The sequence below is a fragment of the Choristoneura fumiferana genome, chromosome 2 (assembly GCF_025370935.1).
Source record: "Choristoneura fumiferana chromosome 2, NRCan_CFum_1, whole genome shotgun sequence".
NCBI lineage: Eukaryota > Metazoa > Arthropoda > Insecta > Lepidoptera > Tortricidae > Choristoneura > Choristoneura fumiferana.
In genome coordinates this window covers 18998424-19022361 of record NC_133473.1, presented here as the reverse complement: position 1 = coordinate 19022361, position 23938 = coordinate 18998424, and the positions used below count along the sequence as shown (strand labels likewise).

The 23938-nt window shown below is 38.0% G+C and overlaps 2 protein-coding genes across 2 annotated transcripts in view; one reads left to right on the top strand and one right to left on the bottom strand.

Moving 5' to 3' along the window:
• Positions 1–23521, bottom strand: LOC141445309 (phosphatidylinositol 3-kinase catalytic subunit type 3-like; the record flags this gene model as incomplete). Its single annotated transcript, XM_074111104.1, is given in 11 exon segments — positions 1–30; positions 2801–2907; positions 4207–4312; positions 15387–15454; positions 15616–15788; positions 16411–16506; positions 17895–18017; positions 19800–19937; positions 21527–21683; positions 23073–23261; positions 23334–23521. Coding segments are annotated over 11 exon segments (1258 nt in total), but the record flags the coding sequence as incomplete, so codon positions are not given.
• LOC141445312 (neural cell adhesion molecule 2-like) overlaps positions 1–23938 on the top strand; it is a 359544-nt gene that overhangs the window by 13870 nt on the left and 321736 nt on the right. The window lies entirely within an intron of this gene.

The following is a 23938-nucleotide window of genomic DNA, read 5'->3' as shown; positions in this document are numbered from 1 at the left end:
CCACATCTTTACCGCACATGCGGGCGTACTCTATAATATACATGCTATATACTAATAAACATGCATACATATTGCTACTGGATGGGTTTATGACGCGATGTTGGCGGTAACCTGAATCCTGATGCCATCAGCCAAATAATTGGCCTACCACCCTGAACTTGATACAACAGTAGTGTTGATAAGACTGTCTACTTGATAGTTGGAATAATTTACTGAATCAGGTGTTACTTTACGGAGGTACGAAAATTTATCAAAAAGTTGTGCATCATCAATTTTTCAATTGTCCACTAATTAAACAAAAAAACCAGACGCTATTTCACGACAAAAAATAAGTAGGTAAGTAATATATACAAAACCTTATGGTAAAAGTGATAATAAGTCAGATAATCTTTGTTGTTGGATCCAAAAGAAAGTTTTGATGTAGTTACAAAATTACGATTTCTTTCCTCACAAGATTTCGTGACGTTCTCCTGACGCCAAGAAATTTTGTATGTTTTATGATCTCGTCCTAAGGGTTAATAATTTCTTGACAAAACTGATTTCTTGTCAAATTCAAATTCAGGTGGTAGGACCTTGTGCAAGGTCCGCCCGGATTGCTACCACCATCTTGCTCGCTAATCCTGCCGTGAAGCAGCGGTGCTTGCACTATCGTGTTTCGGCGTGGAGAGTAAGACAGCCGGTGAAATTACTGGCACTTGAGGTATCCCATCTTAGGCCTCTAGGTTGGCAACGCATCTGCAATCCCCCTGGTGTTGCAGGTGTCTATGGGCGGTGATGATCTCTTACCATCAGGAGACCCTCTTGCTCGTTTGCCATCCAGTCAAATAAAATAAATAAATAAATATAAATAATTCATGACGGGACAAGTTGTTGGGAAATACTTCCATATCATTGAACAATAAACAATTGCTTACTTACCCGTGACCTAACGATAGCTACGCTACTAGCTACAAATAAATTACACAAACCCAACCATCACCAGCACCACACTACAATGACACGTTTCGAACTCAAACAAAGTTCATCCGCAGAGCATCACAACAGTTCATGCTACCAGATGTAAGACTACCAAATGTGCTGAGTCTAACATCTGAACGGTTGTGTTGCCCTGAGGATGGTCTTTGGTTAAGTTCGAAACGCGTCAGTGTAGTGTGGTGCTAGTGATTGTTGGGTTTGTGTGTGCTATTGCAATGTGGAGGCGGAAGAGCTGCATTAACATACATTTGTCGCAAGTAGCTATAAACAGGTCGCGGGGTGGTCGCGGGTGAGCAAAGAAATTATATGAAAGTTCGACTATAGCGATATTTCATAGAAAGATCTTTAAAAATTGACAGACCACTTATTTGGCTGAGCGTACGAGTCGTTTGAAATGCCTGGATTTGATATTCTAGTACAATGTTTATCAATGGATATATTATAGTACTTAGTACACATTGTTCACACTACTGTATTAAAATTACAACTACTTCTTACAGTTTAATGGACACAGTTCTGTAAAAGTCGGTCTGACAGACGGACGGACGGACAGACGAACGGATGGGCGGACAGACGGACGGACGGGAAAACAGTAGATACTTATGGCGTTGACGAAGGTATGGTTGGCGTTGGCACAGGGAACTATGAGCATAGTAAAGTAACTCTACCATTGTATATTACATGAGATCAATATAATGTCTCGTCACATCTAAATTTAGGTTACTTACCTACAATATACGCGATATAAACCAGTCTAATAGCATAATATTACTTCAGTTTAAACATAGATACCTTTAACATTTAAAAATTACATAAATAAATATTCAATAAAACATACTTTATGGCTAAAGTCCGGTCGCGGAGCACGACCAGTTGCGTACAATGACCTTTCACTATGTGTCTCTGTTGCTCGCACGTAAATATTTGCCGTTGCGCTCGCACACATGAATTTGTTCGAAAGCGACGTCAAATATTTACCCACGAGTGACAGAGACAAGACGTGGAGGTAATTGCGCGAAATCCTTCATGCTCCGCGATCGTACTTTAGAACAGAGATTTTTATATAAAAATATGACAAATATATCATATTCAATGGTTTAATTTATATTATGTTCACGTGCATTATATATGTTTCATATTCTCTGAATAATAATAACAACATATAGCTTTAAGCCTTAAGCTATAACTGCCACTGTACTGTTTTAATAACAGTTAAAATTATGATCATAATCATAACATAAAACTAAGATTTTGGAGGCAGTTTTTTCATCATGCAAATGTTTTTTTTTATATTCCGTTAATTCGCTTGGATCCGGTTATTGGTTAACCGCTCGTTCACTTTTCTCATTGTCTGTAATTAATCTTACTTAATTAGCGCCACTTTCTGATAAGCTTCTGATATATTTTATGAATAACATTAACGCAGCGTTGAAAACAATCGTGTCAAATTTCATGACTCTAAAACTCGAGATAATATTCTGATTCCTTAAGAATAGTTGGATAAAAAGTAGCATTTGTGTTATTCCAGACCTCCAGCTATCTACATAACAAACACACATACTTTCGCTTTTATAATATTAAATAGTAAATTAAATCTCTTCAGATATCTTTTATACAATCAAAACGTTAGGACCTTCCAACAGTGTTGTGAAACAGGCCTTATACTAAAAAAAAAAAAACAAAATTCTAACTTGTCCGTGCCGTCCCACTTATACTAATAGCATTGAATAGGAGAGCAAGAGGGACGGTACGATACAAGACCCCCCCCCCCCCTAAATAGACAGAAGCTCCTGCTTGGATTTAAGAGTCAGATAAGATGTCCTACCATCATGTATTTCCATGAAGTCCTCGTATTTCAAAGCCTGCACCAGCTGTAGTAAATACAGCAGAAGATCTTCATCCGGGGCTTGCTTTAGTCTCGAAATGGCATACCTGTTGATCAACGTTTTAATTTAAGTGTCATTCAACTTTTTAGTGTATGTTCTGTGCCCTTAGTGTAATTTTTCGGTTACAAAATACGTCTCGATCGCGTTCGCGTTAAAATCTCAATTTATATGGTAACACGAAGAGCGCCTCTAGCGGAACGTTTGCGACGTTCGTGTTTACATACAAATTGAGATTTTAACGCGAACGCGATCGAGACGTATTTTGTAACCGAAAAATTACACTAAGGGCACTGTCGCATAAGCCCATCTATCACTACCACCACAGTACACTGACGCGTTTCGAACTCAACCAGAGCTCATCTTGAAAGCAACACAACCGTACACCATGCTACCAGATGTTAGATGTTAGAGTCTAGTATCCAGTAGTAAGGCGTACGGTATACGCATGGTACAGTCAACGTCATAAATAAATGATCACTTTTGTACCTTGCCACTTTAACGTCATGTTTGAAAAGCCAATACGAAATTGTATAACGACTGAAAGCGACAAGGTACAGGAATGATCACTTATTTATGACGTTGACTGTACACGCATATTTTGCATAAACTTAGCTATCATATGGTCGCGGGTGTGCAAAGGAATTATTTTAGTTCATTTAAAAACATTTTATAAAAATGGCTTGAGGCTGTTCACAAGTTTTGTTTTTCTTTTATATACCTCTTTTTACAAAGCTTAGGTTAGAGGGTCCCTGAGCTCTGGGGCCCTGGTGCACTGCACCACCTGACCATACGATAGCTACGCCACGGCTCAAGTTCCATTGGCAGTGCAAAAAAAGAGAATTAATAGTATGAAAGGGACGGAACTATAGGCTACCCAACGAAGGAAAATCAGGGGAAAATACTCGTGTTTAAGAGAATTTTGGCATAGTCAGTTACAGGGAATGATGTTTTAAGCCACATACTAAAAGTACTGATGGGTGTGGGTGGAGCTAAGGTAAAGGTCCCATTTTTTAGTTTTTCGTAAATAACTTTAACTTCCCAATCCGCACTGGGCCCGCGTGGGAACTACGGCCCAAGCCCTCTCATTCTGAGAGGAAGCCTGTGCCCAGCAGTGGGACGTACATAGGCTGGGATGAGTAAATAACTTTATACCCCCCCACCCGAGAGCTCCACCCCCACTCATCAGTACTTTTAGTATATGGTTTAAACCACCATTCCCTACAACTATGCTAAAATTCGCTTATACACGAGTTTTTTCCCCTGAGGGGCAGTTTTTGGTCTTCGTTGGGTAGGCTAAAAGGATTTCCTGCGAATAATCCGATGGACCCATATACTGTTTGCTTACTTCCTGACAGCGGGGTGCGTGAACTTGGGCGTGAGCAGCTCCAAAGCATCTTCCACGTCCATGGGCGCCCACTGCTTCATCATAGACAAGGCTTGGCGCACCTCGCCTGCGGACAGTTGTTAGTAACATAAAAACTTTTTTATTTGACCGAACGTTATTTGTTGCTGGCCATCAACAATGTGATTGTAGTTCTACTTTTTTAGATTAAAAATAAAATGGTTGCTTTTCTGTCATAAGAAAGTTAACACGCATTTTTATTTCACAAACTAATTTTAATGTTGTTATAAACAACAGTAACAATACATTGCAATGACTCTTTATTGCGTTAGCGCTTTATTGCATGTCAATAGCTGGCAAAATGTGTGCGAATACTTAATATGCTAGGAACCACATTGTACCACATCATCATCAACATCATCATCATCAACCGGAAGACGTCCACTGCTGGACAAAGGCCTCCCCCATAGAACGCCACAATGAACGACAACTCGCCACTTGCATCCACCGGTTTCCCGCCACTCTCACGATGTCGTCAGTCCACCTGATGGGAGGTCTGCCAACGCTTCGTCTTCCGGTTCGTGGTCGCCACTCGAGGACCACATTTTATACCAATAAAAAAATTGACTTTAATTCGATCCCCGTGACGGGAAAATATTTTTGTGACAAATACGAATGGACATGAGTTTTGGATGTTTGTATGCTTTTAAGTATATATTTTTATCTATATATGTGTTTATCTATTATGTAGCACCCATAGTACAAGCTTTACTTAGTTTGGGACTAGGTCAATTGGCGTAATTGTCCCAAAATATCAGTATCAGTAAGCAGTGAAAACCAAGGCCTTATCGCTTCAGAGGGATCTCGTCTAGGCAACCTTTTCAATAGACAGAAGTAAGGATTAGATTTTAACAGGTAACCATTTATAGTAAAAAGGTTACAGTAGGGGTAGCACAAAATAAACAAAAATCATGGGCCCATTCATATCGTAACCAGCTCAAGAATTCTTGGTAATGGGTCCCGACTGTTGAACCTTAAATGAGCTTCTTGACAGAGTTCTAGACCACTAGACTTATTTTCTTCCTTTTAGTTTTAGCAGTCGGGTTTTTTGATTTATTTAATTTAATGTTTTATTTTACACTTTTTTGATATTTATGTGAAAACGGTAGATTAAGGGGCTGTTTCACCATCCATTGATTAGTGTTAACGGGCGGTTAGGTGTGGTGCCGTTTCTATTTATTTTGTTCGAATAGACAGAGACGGCATCACATTTAACCGTCGGTGAAACAGCCCCTTAAAGTATTATAACCCATATATATTTAGAATGGGCTAATTATTAACTTTCATTTGATACCCATATTGTTCAAATCCAAAATATTTTTTTCATTTCTCCGCCATATTTTTTTTCGCAGACGCCATATTGAAATATTATATAGCCTATGTCACTCCGACAGTTATGACAAATCTAATGATACCTCATATGTTACAATGCGTCCAGCCGTTTAGGCTGCAGCGAGGACCAAAGAAATGGACATACATACATACATACATACGCTCGAAAAACATAACCCTCCTTCGGGCAGTCGGGTAAAAACAGCACATCTTCGCACATCTCTGGCGGAAACGCAACTTATAGCGATCAGGGAACACAGATGCAGCAAGGACATATTCCACTACTTTCAGCTGTCCTGATAATTATGGAAGAGCGAAAACGCTTAGTGCGAATTTTTTTATTCGCTTAATGGCGGCCTTAAGGCTTGGGCCAGTATCAGATATGTCAGTGGTTTGAATCACTCCAACTTTCAGCCTCTTATTTTGCACTTGTTATTCTGTCACTGAGATAGATGTCGGAAATGTCATTATTGGTAGTATTTTTTCAAATTCATTTTCTCCCTGAACTAGACAAGGTGTTAAAGAGTCCATTAAGTATTTAGTATACCTTGTTGCCATAGTAACGTGTCCAGAGTTGCTTATTAAGAGCGTTTATACCTACCTGCTGAGCTGGCAACGTTACATTTTTGTTAGTTTTTCTCGATTATTCCATAAAAATTGAATGAAAATTAAAAATGTTGTCTGATAGAATACTTTTTAATACATAAGTTAATGTGTCTACTCCAATAATTATTCGTTATAGACTTTTATTTTCTTTAAAAACGTATTAATGTATATGAACGATTTTAAAGAAAATAAAAGTCTATAACGAATAATTATTAAAACACATGAAAATAACAGAACACAGGATAATAATAGAGTCGCTTTGGTGTATACTGTAAGTCTTTATTATGAATAAATAAATAAATAAATAAACAACAAGAACTCGTCGTCGTCGTGTTTACTGGTCGGCAAAAAATCGAAGTCTCTATTATGGGCCCCTCTTTTGTGGAGGCCCCGGGGCTATAGCCCCGGCTGCCCTCCCCCTAATTCCGGCCCTGTCTACATTCATGGCTCATCTCTTAAGTATGCTAATAGTATATATTTTTCTAAAAAAGTGTATAACTAATGCCTCCTAAATTACGGGGCAGAATACTGGCACTGAATAGTTGATTGGCCCCAAATAAAATACTGAGTCTGAGTCCTATGATGTAATGAGGGCTATCGTTTTTTGTCTCACTAGATGGCGCACTGTTGCGTGAAGTTTTAAAGTATGGCTTTCAAAGTCTGTTATTACGGGCGTGAAAACAAAGTTTAGATTAAAATCATATTTAATACACCTTAAAACCGTACCATTAAATATCGAGCATGCCAGTGTTGCATAGTTCCCGTTTTGTTCGGAAAAAAGGGAGGACAAAGGTTTCCGAAAGACAAAACTGCCTCAAAACACAGACATTCATTGCCCCGTAACGCATATTTGCCATAATTAGTTTCAGGTATTGCAAAATATTCACAAAATTATTCTAATTATAAATAAACCCGCGTTGCTCACCCAAAAACTATGAGATTTGACATTTCGGAGACCTCACGCTACACTAGCGCCTCTAGCGGCGAATTCATACACGATAGCCCTCGTTGTATTTAGCACAGTCGGTAAGCCAAGAGACTCTGATTCAAGTCCCGGCTGGCACACCAGAAAAAAAAATACTTAAAGGGTGACATACTTACCTTGACTAATTTCCTTAAAAGGCATACTAAGTACAGCACACGCATAAACAACACGCAATCTTATCAACAATGTTTTTCTTAAAGAACTAGAACAGCGCAATCAACTATAGCGAATCCATTATAATAGTTCTTTATTCACTTAAGCAATAAAACGCCTTTTTCATCACTTCACGGTGGAGCGGCCGTGGTTTGAAAATAAAGGTCCGAATTGACGCTTGAAACGTGTTTGCTGACCCACATTTCGGACCACAATGGCTGTAAGAATATTTTGTCAAATTGAATGCAATGTGAAGGTTGGCTGGCTTCGTGGTACCTGTTTATCCCACGAATATTATAAAAATGCGAAAGTTTGTGTGTGTGTGTGTGTGTTTTTTATTTCTTCACACTAAAATAGCTAGACAGATTTGGTTGTGCCGTTGTAATTTGGTATGTTTGGTTTGGCTGGATATCTGAAACTAGGCAGTGGTTTGACCTGTGGCTTCCCAGGAGGAGGATCGTGGGTTCAATCCCATGCCCGCATTTGTGAGCTTTTCGAAATTTACCACGAGTTTTATGGTGAAGAAAACATCGGGAGGAAATCTGCACAAAACTGCGAGCAATTCAATGGAGAGTGGTGTGAAGTTCTTAAAGCGCACTGGGGCCGCTTGGGAATTTCGGCCCAAACCCTCTCATTCATTTGCACGACCCGATGGCCAAGTGGTTAGAGAACCTGACTACGAAGCTTGTTGTTCCGGGTTCGATTCCCGGCTGGGGCAGATATTTGTATGAATAATACGAATGTTTGTTCTCGGGTCTTGGATGTTCAATATCTATTTAAGTATGTATTTATCTATAGAAGTATGTTTATCCGTTGCCTAGTATCCATAGTACTTACAAGCTTTGCTTAGTTTGGGACTAGGTCAATTGGTGTGAAGTGTCACATGATATTTATGTATTTATTTATTATTTAAATAATTTTGTGAATCAGGCGTTACTTTGCGGAGGTCCATATTAATGATGGAAGGTCGCGGGTGAGCAAAGTAATAAAATAAAAATAAATAAATAAATATCACGGGACAATTCACACTAATTGACCAAGTCCCAAAGTAAGCTTAGCAAAGCTTGTGTTATGGGTACTAAGCAACGGATAAATATAATTATATAGATAGATACGAGTACAGTCAGCGTCATATAGTACGTAGCAGTCAAGATCACCAAATACTTGGAAACATCCAAATAGTCGTTAACATTGACCCAATCAAGGCGATCAAATTGCTCAGGACATCCATCGCGTACAAATAAATCGGAGCACGCACATCACCACTGGTAGCGTAGCAGCCATAATATCCAAAAGTATGGGACACACTAGAAAACTGAGCTTTATATAAAAGGTTTAAGGTTTAATCTCGTGTTGAGTGCGAATTAACACGTCAGATTCTACTTTTTGTTTTTGACAATCACCGAAAAGAGTACTAACTTGTCAGTGATCGTTCCGTCTCTTTCATTTGGAGCCTGACGGCTTTTTTCACATTTTTATTTACATTGTCAGAATTCCGGATTAACGGATTTCCTTTTAATATGGCTTGAATTGGCCAGTATAATTACATTATAAAAGAGTTTTGACAATGAAAAAAGGTAATGACATGTGCATTTTGCACCAAGAGACTGAAAATGGAACACCATTCACATTATATTAAAGAGGACTAGCTAACTGGATCATTGGACCTTATACGGTATGTAATAAAGTCAAGTTTCCTGCGGTGTCCCATACTTTTGGATACTTTGGCTGCTACGGTATAATGTCGGCTTGAATGTTATAAAGTATTTGGCGACGTGCGTGCTCCACTATATTTGTACACGATGGATTTCTCGAACAATTTGACCGCTTTGACTGATTCACTGGTAATGAGCATTTTGTATGTTTCCAAGTATTTGGTGATCGTGACTGCTACGTACTATATGACGCTGACTGTACATACTAAAATACATATTATTTATATTGATATTAAATATATTGACCCGGATAACTCACGTCTTAAATCGAGTTTAGCTTGACACGTTTAATGTTTTCGGGATTAGCCCGAAACATGTCGAGCTAAACTTGATTTAAGACGTGAGTTATCCGGGTCAATATATTTAATATGAGTGAGTCTCACGGTAGTTTCATGTTCAAAATTATTTATATTGTTTTAGTTCATTAGCTAAATCAAAACAATAGTGGTGAAAAACCTTGGTACAAACTAGGAATGCCCCAGATCTCACTAAAGTAAACTTCCTTAAGATATTAAGATTAGATAACGAACATGATCTCAAGCTTCGCACGCTCAGTAGCATATTTTAACTAACAGTTAACTAAAACGTTAGTGCAACTATAGTACCTATAAAGAAACAGTCCTTGAACTGCACTTTAAGCGAAAAATTGGTTTCGTTTTGTCTAACTAAGGGGCTGTTTCACCATCCATTGATTAGTGCTAACCGACGGTTAAGTGTGATGCCATCTCTATTTCTTTTGTTCGAATAGACGGAGACGGAATCACATTTAACCGTCAGTTAACACTAATCAATGGATGGTGAAACAGCCCCTAAAACTATTAAATTACGTCGTCGTACTTAGTTAGTGCTAGTTTTAAACCCCATACCATGAATGGCTGAAAAAGGTTATTATAGTTACCTATTCTATGGTAATTTCGAAGAATATTTTCATGTTGCACTTGTATTATGGTACTTAAGTTATGTCTACTTTTAATTTATATTTTACTAGTTATTGCTCGCTTTTTTGCGTAAAATTCGTTTCTCCCGCGGGAACCATGACATTTTTAGCACTGGGTACCAAATTTCACCCAAATCTGTCCAGCCGTGTTACTGTGAAAATGTAAAAAACACACGTTTAAACACACTCACAAATTTTCGCAATTACGTATTATATTAGTACGATAAGGATGTAGAATCAACTTGAGAAATTCGATTGATTCAGTGGATCATAAGTCATAAGTAACAAAAAATTTATTAGCATTTCAAACAAAAAAAACTAGAAAACGTGTTTTATGAATATGTAATAGATTCTCTACATAAAACTGGCCCATTCACTGCCTAATTATAATACGACACATGACTAAATGGAAGGGACCTGGAATCGAACTCGATGCTACCAAAAACAATGACAAACCTATACCACCAAACCAAACATCATTCAATCACAAAACACACTCATAAACCTACGTCATTTCTTTTGGTTAAATAGCTTTAGGTAATAATCAAACTGATAATTAAACATAATTATTTTTAACTATCATGGTAAGGTTTTTTAAGCGACTTTAAAACATATTTATTTCCGGGTTTTTTTAACGCAGCATTCGACCGGTCGGAATGCGCGCGCAGCACTGGCATAGTTGAGGACCGGTTGTCGAAATCTTGTTGTATAATGTAATATTTGAAATCGGTATGTTAATGCAAGTTAATTAATACGCGATAAAGCGTTTGATGGACTAGTTGTAGGTTTTTGCTGGAAATGGTAATAACTTTTTACCTTATTATTTGTACCTTGACCTTTAAATTTTACATTCATTTCTTATTTTGTTTATTTCATTAAATTGTGTTCACCGATTACTCAATTGTGGACCGATTTTCAAAATTCTTTTTTTTTATTCGAAAGAGTATTCTTCTGAGGTGGTCCCATTGTCACTAAGTCAAGATCTGATGATGGGATCCTAGGGAAATCGAGGGCAAACCTCAAACTTTATAGGCACACCTATGGCGATTTTGGCGTTTATAGCATTAAGATAAGCATTTACATTCAGTAAGTATCATTTGGTAAACTGGACCTGATGAAGAAGATTGTAGATGGCCAATGGAACTCGTCAAAGCTAAGTACCTACTGCTCGCGCGCCTATAAACGATCGTGATTAATAAACCTAGATAAACGACTAAGAAGAAGCTTTAAGTTGATGATTCTTTCGAACTGATCTGATGCTGAAGCCGGAAGGTAGGCAACGGAACTCTGTTATTAAACAACGTAACTAAGCCGTGTTTGGACTTAATGGAATCGTTGTGAGATGTACTTTGGCTACAAAATATTTTCAAGGGTTTTGTAGTCGGTTCCATTTTTTCTTATTTTTTTGGAGTCAGTTTTACTATTTTGTTAAAAAATTTCTTTTATGTGTTGTCTTAGCAACATACCATGGATGTGAAACCTGATAATATTTAAGTAAGACCTATTTTGTACACCATGTTTTTATGTAAAATAAAGTATTTGATTGATTTATTTGTTTGTTAATTGACTGCCCTCCTTGGGTAATGTTTTTGGAGCGTATGTATGTTTGTATGTCCATTTCTTTGGTCCTCGCTGCAGCCTAAACGGCTGGACGGTTTTCAACGTATGAGGTATTATTGGATTTGTCAAAACAGTCGGAGTGACAAAGGGTATTTCAAAATGGCGTCTGCGAAAAAAGAATACGAAGAGGGTTTTTTTTTAAAATAGCACCAATATTATGGGTGTTAAATGACAGCTAATAATTAGTCGATTCCAACAGTATACCTATATAATATATTAACGACGTTAAGCTACCGTTTTCACAGGAACATAAAAAAAGTTGAATAATGTCAAAAAGACCGACTGGCCAATAAAAATTAAATGATAACATAACGGATAACTCACGTCTGAAATCGAGTTTAGCTCGACATGTTTCGGGCTAATCCGTAGCCCTTCTTCTGGAGCAAAATTCCCAAAAAAAATTTAGGTATATAAAAAAATAAAAACTAAAAAAAGAATACGAAAATTACGGAACCCTCAAAACAAGACGGGACTCATTACTAGGAATTATTGAGCCGGTTACGATTTCATATAAGGTAAAAAAACAGTTATGGCGAGACCAATATCGTAATTATAAATACTACAAGTTTGATTTCTCAATGTTTAACAATAGAAATGTGCGAGGATGCGTTGCGAGGAATGTGTGTCATGAATGAACCAATAGAAACGCTTCATTTACCTATCCTCGCTCAACTCAGCTCTAGTTGAACCTCGGTGGAGGGAGGATAGTAAAACAAAGAGTTTCTATTGGTTCATGATAAACAAATTCCTCGCACATCTCTGGTGGAAACGCACTCTTAGTAGTAGTATTATCCAGCGAGTAAGTGCTTTTGGTTATATCCTTGACAGTATCAACTAATGGAACATTTCATGTTCTGCTTTCAAATATTTTTGGACAACGAATGTCAATGACCTTCGAGCATTGGGTCAATGCAGCTGACCGGTTTTTGATATATCGGTTGGATACAGGTATATCTTTATCTTAATGGTTTATTATGGATACTATAGATAGGGTATACCCGTGACTTTGTACGCGTTCACTTTAGATTCAGTTGTTAAATTGAAATTTCGGGATTTTAATAAATTCCCGCGGGAATAGCCAAAAATTACATCATGACATTGACTTTTTTTTGGTGTTGAGTCACCTTAAAAGCCAAAAAGTTAATATTGTGAGAGCTTATTTTTTTTAATACACCTTGACGTTGTGTTAAAAACAATACAAGTACCTAGTTCCAAATTTCACGACTCGAAACCCAATTGAGATTTCGAGATTTTTTTCTATCGCGGGGGATGAAAAGTAGCCATGTGTTATTCCAGACGCCCAGCAGGGCTACTACGAAACTCGAATTTCGTATCATACCGTCCTTCTCGCTCTCGTATTAAATAGTATAAGTGTCAGAGGGACCGCACGACACGAACTTCGAGTTTCGTAGTAGCCCTGCAGCTAGCTACATGTTGAATTCATCCAAATCCAACCAGATATTTAACGTGAAATAGTTGTAGTAGCTGTTTTAACACACACGCACTCGTACAGTCACCAGCACTAATGTCTGACACAACAAGCGTGCATAAATATCTGATACGACTCTATTTCTAGGGCCGGAAGGACGTGTCAGATATTTTTGCACGCTCCGCTGTGGCAGATATTAATGCTGGTGACTGTACACACGTTCACGCATGCATGCCCACACATAGTCATAAACTTTCGCACTTATAAATACTTATTATAAGCATATTATATCGGTTTCAGTTACGTTTCAGGATATTAAATTATTTTAGACTGATGAAATAACAAATACTTATCCTATTAAATTTGTGTGTGTGTGCGTGCGTGTGTGTGTGTGTGTGTGTGTGTGTGTGCGCGTGTTACTCCTTACGCTAAAACAGCTTGACGGATTGGATGTAAATAGCTGGACATTTAGAATAACACATGGGCTAATTTTTTATCCTGATTTTCCCACGGGATGGGGATAAAATCAGGACATAACTGGGCTTACAGTCACGACATTTGGCACTGTAATGCAATGCCAATAAATACTATGATATGATTCCCACGGGAATTTCGTAAAATCCCGGAATTACAATTCAAATGCTGTATCCAATGATTTACGCGTGCGATGCCGCATGTAAACACTAATTTCTATCCACGTTTCATTTGCCGCCAGGCATGATTGTGTGTAACGTATGGCTGTTATGCACAAAAAAATATATCGCTGGTGAATGCAACGGCACAAGCTGTGAAAGAGTCGGTTACCTAACCGGTGTTTTCTTATTTTGTCACGTACAAGCGGCAACGGTGCAATGCGTTGCAATAAATCATTATAGCACGTAACGCTATATAAAAATGTGGCCCATATCGGCTCGCATAATTGCTGAATGTCATAATGTATTGTTTGTCATAACTCTCTTTTTGTCTGAACTAATTTATTTTTCAGAATTGTTATAAAAGTCACTTTCAAATTACGTTGCTAAGATAAAAAATTTTTGCGAAAAAAAACGCTTTTAAAATGTGATTATTGCAATACAAAAAATTGTGTCTCTTTGTGTTTAAGCAGCGATTTATAATATTAGTAAGGAAGCTAGGATACTAAAAAAACTTAAGCATATTAATATTTTCAAGTTACTATTATTATGGATTTATTCTGCATTTGCATAATTTAAATTTTATACGATTACGTAATTATTATGGCTTATAAAAATATAACGTTTTAAACTTTCGTGATTTTCATTCATAGTCAAAATACCACCAACGGGGAAAAAAAATATGCCCAGTAGATTCGAGAGCGTTGACTCGTCGACTGGTTTTTACTGCTTTTGATGAGATATCGGTGTTAGATTTTTCGATGTGGCAAAATCGGGGGTTATCCAACTTTTTGTTGGTTAGGTTAGGTTAGGATAGCTAGTCCTTACTAAATTTTTTAGTAGAGTAATAAAACGTCATGTCAAACAAATATATATTTGAATAAACAAAAAAATGCTCGCATATTCTCTATTAGCTTAGGTTCCCCAAAGTGTTCCATTTGTAAAGTTCCACTTCTTCTTTAAGTAATCCTAGTTACCCGGAAGGTGCACTATCTAAAAAGTGCACTTCTCAACATCACTAGCGTAAATTAAAAAAATTAGGCAAACCCAGCGGGAATCAAGTCGCTAGAGCGTTTTGCCTGGCTTGCATGTATGGTTGCGACCATATGAATCGGTAAGGATCACTTTGACCTAATTTAAGTAGTAAATGATCTAAAAAGCAACTGAAGGGTCCAGGGAAAGAACATATAGTCACCTTTTTTTAAAATTGACATTTTAATCTCAAAATGTAGAGCTCGCAAAGTCATAGTGAGTTACCATTGAATTAAATAATCTGAAAACAATATAAAATATATTTTTTTCAAGATAAAAAGATAAAGATAAAAGATAAAAATATTTTAACTTTTAAATAAATGATAACCATAGTAATTGTTCGTGATGACTAATTTTCAAACCGCTATAACTCGAAAGAGTTGCTTACCTATGTGATTAGACTAGACACGTTCTTTCCGTGGACCTACCTTATTTACATCGGATACTTGAAAAAATATAGGTTAGAGTTGCGTCAAGGCACGAAGCATCTCAGCTACGTGGAATAGGAGTTGCGCGAAGCGGAGCAAAGTCGACTTTGGGTCATAGAATTAAAATTAGGAAATGGAGAACGGGGACCGGCTAGACTTTCGGTGAACCTTTCAAACCGCTTGCTTTTTAGACCATTTGATATTAGACCAGCTGGTTTTAAACGAAGTTAACTAAGTTACAAATGTTATAATACCTGCTCTGTTCCAGTTGACACATTCGAGGAACTTGGTGAGAGCGCGGCGATGCGAGGACAGGTAGAATCTGGAACAATTAAATAAATAAATATCTTTTGTTATTGTTTGTGGATTGGTTTATGACAGCATGACAAACAATGAATGACGGAGAAATCTCTCCACAGCAGGTCTTGGTATTTGGGACTGGTGAATACAAGTGACAAGTTGTGCTATTGTGGTGTCTTTTACCTGTACTTCCAGACCAGGTCCTGGCTGCTGGCGGGCAGGGGGCTGGCGGGCGGCGCGGCGACGAGCGCGGCGAGCTGGTCGCGCTCGGCGGCGGTGGGCTTGGCGTCCCGCCCGTGTGCGCCGGCACGCAGCGACCGCGCCAAACGATGGTGCTTGTTCTCTACTAGGTTCTCCTGGGGGAAGCATTTTGCTAGGTTAGTATCGCTTCGTCTAAAACTAGCTCGCCTAAGTAGCAAGTGGTCTAAAGAGTCACCCGAATGTCTAGTCGGTTTCCATTTCGATGCATCTATTTCCTGCATCGACAATCTTAATTCCATGACCCAAAGTCGGCGGAGCGGAGCTTCTATTCCGCGTGGCAGAAACGCTTTGCGCCTTGACTTACTGTAACCTTAAGTAGGTTACTTCTTAGACCAGCTGCTTTTTAGAGGAAGTGATACTAACCCTTTGTCGAAAGGGTAAAAACCGTAGTGGCCTAGTGGTTTGAAAGATGGCCTCTCAAGCAGAGGATCGTGGGGTCCGGGATAGCACCTTTGTTGTCTAAAATTTACTATTCTGAAGATTTCGGAAGTAGTCGTGTGTTCCGAATTTTCACGATGGGAACGGATGTCAAGTATTCACTACATCTATGACACATCAGTTTGAAGAAATCGTCCATGTACTTTTTAAACCTCGTGTCTACCCGCATTGTATACAACAAATCAACACTATCGTACTTAATATAAAGATGATGCCAACCATGAGGTTAGGACGTAAGCGGTCGAAATACTGAAAGTAGTCCTAACCAAAGTGCCTCACCTGCAGTATTTCGTAGTCAGGCACCGTGACAACCTCAGCCTGGGCCCGGAACTGGTACATCTCATCGCCGTCTTGTTCGTAGTACACCACCGCGTGCTGTGCAAACAAACTTTAAATCTACAGGGTGAGACTAATCTTAGCGGAATCAGTTGGTTTAGACTACTATTATGATTGGTTTTTTGGAATCTTTTTTTTTTTTTTTGTATTTTTTATTTCAATTCCAAATTTTTACTTTTACGGTCATCCCGTAAAACCGAAATTGAAAATACAAACTGAAATATAGATGCACAGAAAAAACAGAAAAATAAGACCATCACTGGGAATCGAACCCAGGTCCTCGGTAATCCGTACCGCGTGCTATACCGCTACACCACTGATGGTCAACGGTACCGACACGAATTTCCCTATGCACCTTATATCTCAGCGTCGCTGCTTAAGTGACTAAGTAAGAAACACAAGCTGAGATATAAGGTGCATAGGGAAATTCGTGTCGGTACCGTTGACCATCAGTGCTGTAGCGGTATAGCACGCAGTACGGATTACCGAGGACCTGGGTTCGATTCCCAGTGATGGTCTTATTTTTCTGTTTTTTCTGTGCATCTATATTTTAGTTTGTATTTTCAATTTAGACTACTATGTTGCCCTTGTTACTTGGAGATAACAATGGCCAGATAACTGGTTACCTGTGAAGATTTTTTTTTCCTCGGAGACGAGTATTTCTCAAAAAGATGTCCCGTCACGAAATTGACAAGAAATCAGTTTTGTCAAGAAATTATTAACCCTAAGGACGAGATCATAAAACATAAACTACATAAAACATCCAAAATTTCTTGACGTCAGGAAAACGTCACGAAATCTTGTGAGGAAAAAAAAATCGTAATTTTATAACTACATCAAAACTTTCTATTGGATCCAACAACAAAGATTATCTGACTTTTTATCACTTTTACCACAATTAAGGTTTTGTATATGTATATTTATACACAAGATTACTTATTTTTCGTGTTGAAATAGCGTCAGGATTTTTTTTTTTATAAGAGGACCACTGAAAATGGACAACTTTCTGAGATAATATTTAACATCTGCACAACTGTATTCTTAGCAAATAAATTATTTGAATCTTTGATATAGTCGGATAACTAGTGATCTCTAAGAATTTTATTTTCCTTTCAGATAATTGTTTTTTTAACAGTTATCTGCGAGGAAAATTGCGGAAATAATTAGTTCATCATCATCATCATCCCAGCCTATATACGTCCCACTGCTGGGCACAGGCCTCCTCTCAGAACAAAATAATAATTAGTTACATCCCAGCAATCAATTTTCCTACAAATTATTTGAAAACGTTAGAGAACAAGCAGGCAATGCAGGCGTGATGTTTGTGTGTGTTACAAAACAAAAGTAGTTCAGTTGTACGAGTAGAATCGAACCTTGAAATCAAAGCCCCATGGGGTCAGAGACCTGTATACTTAAAGATAACTCACGTTAATCCCATCAATCGTGACAGAAGGGAACTCTATCATCAGATACATGTAGTCGGAGCCCCGTTTCTCCTTTTCGTTGATCATTTCGATCTCGCGGAACGTGAGCCGGTCCAGCCAATCCACCTGGGAACATCGTATGAACATTAATGACACAGTTTTTACCCGACTGCCCGAAGGAGGGTTATGTTTTTCGAGCGTATGTATGTATGTGGGTATGTATGTCCATTTCTTTGGTCCTCGCTGCAGCCTAAACGGCTAGACGGATTTCGACATATGAGGTATCATTGGATTCGTCATAACTGGCGGAGTGACATAGGCTACATAATATTTCAATATGGCGTCTGCAAAAAAAATGGCGAATGGGAATGAATGAAAGCTAATAATTAGCCCATTCTAAATATATATGGGTTATAATACTTTTTAATCTATCATTTTCACATAAATATCAAAAAAGTATATAATAAAAATATTAAATTAAAAAAAAAAAACCGACTGCCTTAAAAACTAAAAGGAAGAAAATAATTCTAGTGGTCTAGAACTCTATCAAGAAGCTCATTTAAGGTTCAACAGTCGGGACCCATTCAAATCGTAACCAGCTCATAAAATCATCTTAATGGGTCCCGACTGTTGAACCTTAAATGAGCTTCTTGATAGAGTTCTAGACCACTAGACTTATTTTCTTCCTTTTAGTTTTTATTAGTTTCATCATCCCAGCCATATGTAAGCTAACAATTAGTATATTAACGATTTCTGAAATCCCACCTTTGAAGGGGTGAAACCTGGGTTCACCCAAAACTTTGTATGAACTAGTTTTTTGAATTCGAAAATTTCCACCGTCTGTCTTTAAACAATGTCTGTCTGTACCTATCTGTATTCACATAATATACTCGTAATCCTCCGAAAAAAACAATAAAAAAAGGGATCTCAGGAAATAAATCTATGTTACACCGAATTTAACGCGAGCGAAGCCGCGGGCAAAAGCTAGTATCTAAATGAGGCGTAATGGTTTGACTTATAGCCTCTCAAGCAGAGGATCGTGGTCAAACCCCGGGTCTCACCACTGACTTTTTCGAAATGAATGTGCAAAATTACATTTGAAAATTACCACGAGCTTTACGGTGAAGGAAAACATGAAAAAAACCTGGACAAAGCAATGCAATGGTGTGGCGTGGATACTAGGCCTAATGAACTATTTCTTTGCTCAGGACCTTATGATAGTTAAGTATATGTAAAAATATGCGTGTTCTTTATTAGACTCAGATTCGTATGAAGTGTTACATTATTGCGGCAAGGGGTTTCGTCTCGATGTTCTAGAATGCATGGAGATAATTATGTACAATAGTATGGGGTCTATTATTAATGAGCACGTAAATTTAGTATCATCTCCCGGCTTGGGTCTAATTTCAACAATGGCAGTTAATAAAACTGTAAATAAATAACAAAGTATTTTTTTAGGACGGTTAAAATTTATTATTTTGTGGGTAGTTTTGTTTTGTTTGAGAAAAAATATAGGTGGGTACTTGGGGAGTTACAGTGACAAATTAAAACGGTTGTTGTGGTTTGTTAGTCTAACATCTGGTAGCATGGTGTACGGTTGTGTTGCTCTGACGATGAGCTCTGGTTGAGTTCGAAACGCGTTAGTAGTGCGGTGGTGGTGATAGGTGGGTTTGTGTGATTTGTGTGTGTTCATACAGTGTGGAGGTGGACGAACTTAATGAACACGCATATTTTGCATAAACTTGAACTATCATAAAGGTCGCGGGTGAGCAAAGAAATTCTTTTAGTTCATTGATATGGACCTCCGCAAAGTAACGCCTGATTCAATAAATTGCAAGCCCAGCAGTGGGACGTATATAGGCTGGGATGATTATTAAATGTAGTTTAATGTTTTTAACTTTAGTTTACCTTGGGCATGTGTCCATTCCTATGTTTCTTGGCCAACTTGGCCAGTCTCTGCATCTGCTCCTTTCCGCGGTCGGGCGCCTTCCCGGGAGTATTCTCGCTGCCCTCCACTCCGGGCCACACGCGCAGGTCAAACATGCCCTTTTTCAACAACAAATGGAACCTTTTCAACCTAACTTTCAGTGACAAGAAGTATTTTTTGCTGAGTTTGCTTATGGGATGTCCCATGTTTAAGTTTGTTTGGGACGACAATTAATGAATAAAATTGCTTTAAAAATTATTGATTTGATATTGCTTGAACTACACAACACTTTTGCATTCGTCTGAGTGTAAGAAAAAAAATTGACACATGAAAAGTTAATCTTGTGCATGTTATAAAGTTCTACGCCAAATTTTTCTACGCCAGGGCACAGCATTAGTTGACGCACTTGTCCTCATAGAGGGCGCTGTTTCAATTCCGATGCAACACATATATGCAATCTCAAATATCACGAGTCCACTCTTGTTTTATAATTTACTTTTAACTTGGTCCTAGAAACTTTAAGCACGTCTGATGTCTTTACAAATTAGGTTTTAAATGTTTTAAAAATTGTTTGCAGGAAGTGTTTGGTCTAGTGAGATGCGGGTTCAAATGAGGGGAGTGGCATATTCCAGTGTTGACGTATGATAGTTAATTGCAACCGATTATGAGTGTAGCCCGGTCATGCACTTCATTATCACTTGACACGTCATATAAAAAAATAATTGATTGCATCTAGAAATCGCGCAAATAGTAAGCTCGATATTTATAAAAAAAAAACACTGTTTATGTTAAATTACTATGTACTTATATAAAAATGCCTGTATCTATACTACTTTATAATAAACGTTTCTTTGCGCGATAGAATCCGGAATACGGAAATTCGCCGATGGATTAAAGTCCAGAGCAGAACTTAACTATAGAATAAGAATAAAGTAATTAAGCTACTCTAATTAATTACCTAGGTACATATTAGTGTTTCAATCTGCAGTTTTTCTTTTATAATCAAACATTGGCATAATAAATGTATAGTAAACGAAAATAATTCTTCTCTAAATAAAATGTATATCATAACGTTTTAAACTTTCGTGATTCTCACTCATAGTACCATAAAATACCATATAACGTTACAGTTCGGCGTTACAGTGGTCACGAGTAGACTGAAGTGTGGGGTGTCAAGTCTGCCTAGCAGCGCGAGTCCTTCGAACTACCCGCACTTGATCACTAATAGTACCGGCACTCGTATCACGAACTACCCGCACTTAATAAGTGTCGGCGTCGGGATGAATGTTCGGAGGGACGATCGGACGTTGTTAGTGTTGTGTGTTGAAGCACCATTGCCACCTGCTTATGTGTTTTTTTTTTATTTTTTGTAACCTGTCTTATTTTCAGTGGCAATAAATTATTTATTTTTATTAATTATTAAGTTCCCAATCCACACTGGGCCCGCGTGGAAACTACTGCCCAAGCCCTTTCATTCTGAGAGCCGGCAAGTGCTCAGTAGTGGGACGTACATAGGTAGGCTGTGGTGATGATGATGATGGAGAGGCTAAGGTGCAGCCACTTACTTAATTTATATGGTATTTATAAGAACAAAAACTTTCCGAGAAATACTTGGGCGCTTAAAATACTTGATTATTCGTTTTTTTTGTCAACCATACTTTGCTACAAAAAGTGCATGTTGATAACAATCACTATACATTAAACATACCTGTCTCAGCATGCCATGTTTCCCGAAGAATGATATGGTGGTCCCACCAACCACCATGACTTTCCCTGGGCCAGCGCAGTCATAAATTGTCATCGCAAGGATGGCATTCCGTGGCAGATCACTGTAGTAGACTGGGAGGGTCACCCATTCGTTCCAGCTGTGATCAAAGGATAACTTGTTTAATAACTGCTCAAGTGCGTGTCGGACTCGCGCACTGAGGATTTTGTACAAATCTGTAGGTTTGTACGAGTTCCTAGTGTCAAGCAGAGACCCTCTTTAGTGTGGCGTCATTTAAAATGGTTCACACACATAGACAAAAATTATAAAATTAAGATTTTCAGATATTTCTTTTGGGTTGTGCCATAAACCTTTATACCGAATTTCAAGTTTCCACTAATACTACCTTACCGTACCATCCCGCCTTTATATGTCCCACTGCTGGGCACAGGCCTCCTCCTTGGGCCATAATTCCCACTAATATTATAAATGCAAAAGTATGTCTGTCTATCCTAGTGCTAAACTGATTTAAATGAATTCTTGGGAGGGATAGATTTTAGCTCGAAAAATTGAACTCCCTGTGGTATATCAAAAAACTACATTTTTTTTTTTAAACAGGTAGTATTTTTTAATGCACATCTTTATGTTTATTCTTCTTCATTAATTCAGCACATTAAAATTAAGATTAATATGATTCTTTATTTTTTTAATCTTGCTAAGGTCAATATTTATGATCCATAGAGCCCTATAAATTAACACATGGTAATAATCTAAAGCTAGAAAAATCAACACATAGTTGTTATAATTTATGTTGTTTCTTTTCTAGCAAAATTAATATCTTCAACAACACAATTATTTTGTAAACTACACAGTTTTAAGGAAACAAGGGTGTCCTAAACTAGCGTGGCATCATTTCATAGAGCAAGAGAGCTCATGTTAGAGATTGAGACAGACTACCCAAGACCATAGTCAGTTGAAGAATTATATTCAAATCCTCCATTACATCTTTTTTTTGGGGGATGTGTCTCCTAAGGGCCAGAGACATTATACAATACAATACAATACAAAGACTCTTTATTGTACACCAGACATAGTAAGCGATACAGAAAACAGATACACAGAGAAAAAATTACAAGGTGAGCAATAGGCGGCCTTATCGTCTTATAAGTCTTTGCTTTAGTTTACTTGTTTTTAGTAATTTAAATTTTATACTTACAAGGTGTTTTATAGGAGATGGGGCAAGAAATGGAGAAAAGTCCATAATGAACAACTGGCAATGGAGGGCTCAGACATTGCCGGACTCTCAGCAGCTAAAAATCTGAGTGCATATCCCATTCCCTGGAGCTTCGTGAGGAAACCTGCACAAACTAGCGAAGCAATTCAATGGTGCGTGTGAAGTTCCCAATCCGCACTAGGCCCGCGTGGGAACTATGGCCCAAGCCCTCTTGTTATGAGAGGAGGCCTGTGCCCAGCAGTGGGACGTATATAGGCTGGGATGGATGGATAGACTTAATGGGGTACTGGGAAAGCAGAAAAAAAGTATACTTACTTCCAGCGATTAGTAAAGGCCTTATATGAAGTGGTGACTGGGAGCGCTAACGGCGCGCCATCACTAAGCACTTGGCAAGTAACATATAAATCGGAGCAACCTTCTTGATACAAGCCAGAGAACTTCAGCATAGGATCTGAGAGCAACTTGTCGTACTCTGGCTTTGTACGTTTACCTTCCAATGTACCTCTGAAATGATAAAAATTGTTTAGGAACAAAGGCGTGTTAATTTTTTCATTGTAACATCAGATAGGTACTCACATTTTTATTTCTAATTTGTGGTCTAGCGATGAACTGTACACGTAGTAAAACTTATCGTCTATTTCGTTCATGGTGAATTAGTCAATTTTTTAATTAAGACGCAACAGTATGAGGTAGATTAAATTGCAACGCAGCTGGTATTTATTTTGGATAAATCGTTTGCTTTGCTCTTGACATTAAACTGACAGTAACAGTTTTAATTTTGACATATGATCTGATCAACCTAATAACGGTGGCACTTCACTTGGTATTGCGTATTCGCGTTGCGTTAATGACATCTCCGTCACTCACGCTAGCAACAATATAGTGCATCTCTTTCACACACGCAAATATTTATGCGAATATGCCAAGTGAAGTGGCAGCATAAAGTACAGTACACATCAATCAAACAATAAAACCAATGCTGTTTATTGCAATATAAAAACCGCTCGAAATTTTAAAACTGGGGCACCAGATGTGTGTTTATTTTAGTATCTTAAATAGTTTGGCCTGTTTTAACTGTTTGAGTTACATTAAAAATCGTTGCTTAACATTAGTAAATGTTATTTCAAATGAATTTTAACAGAGTCTCAATCCATTTGAAAGCGACAGAGAGTTTGACTCAC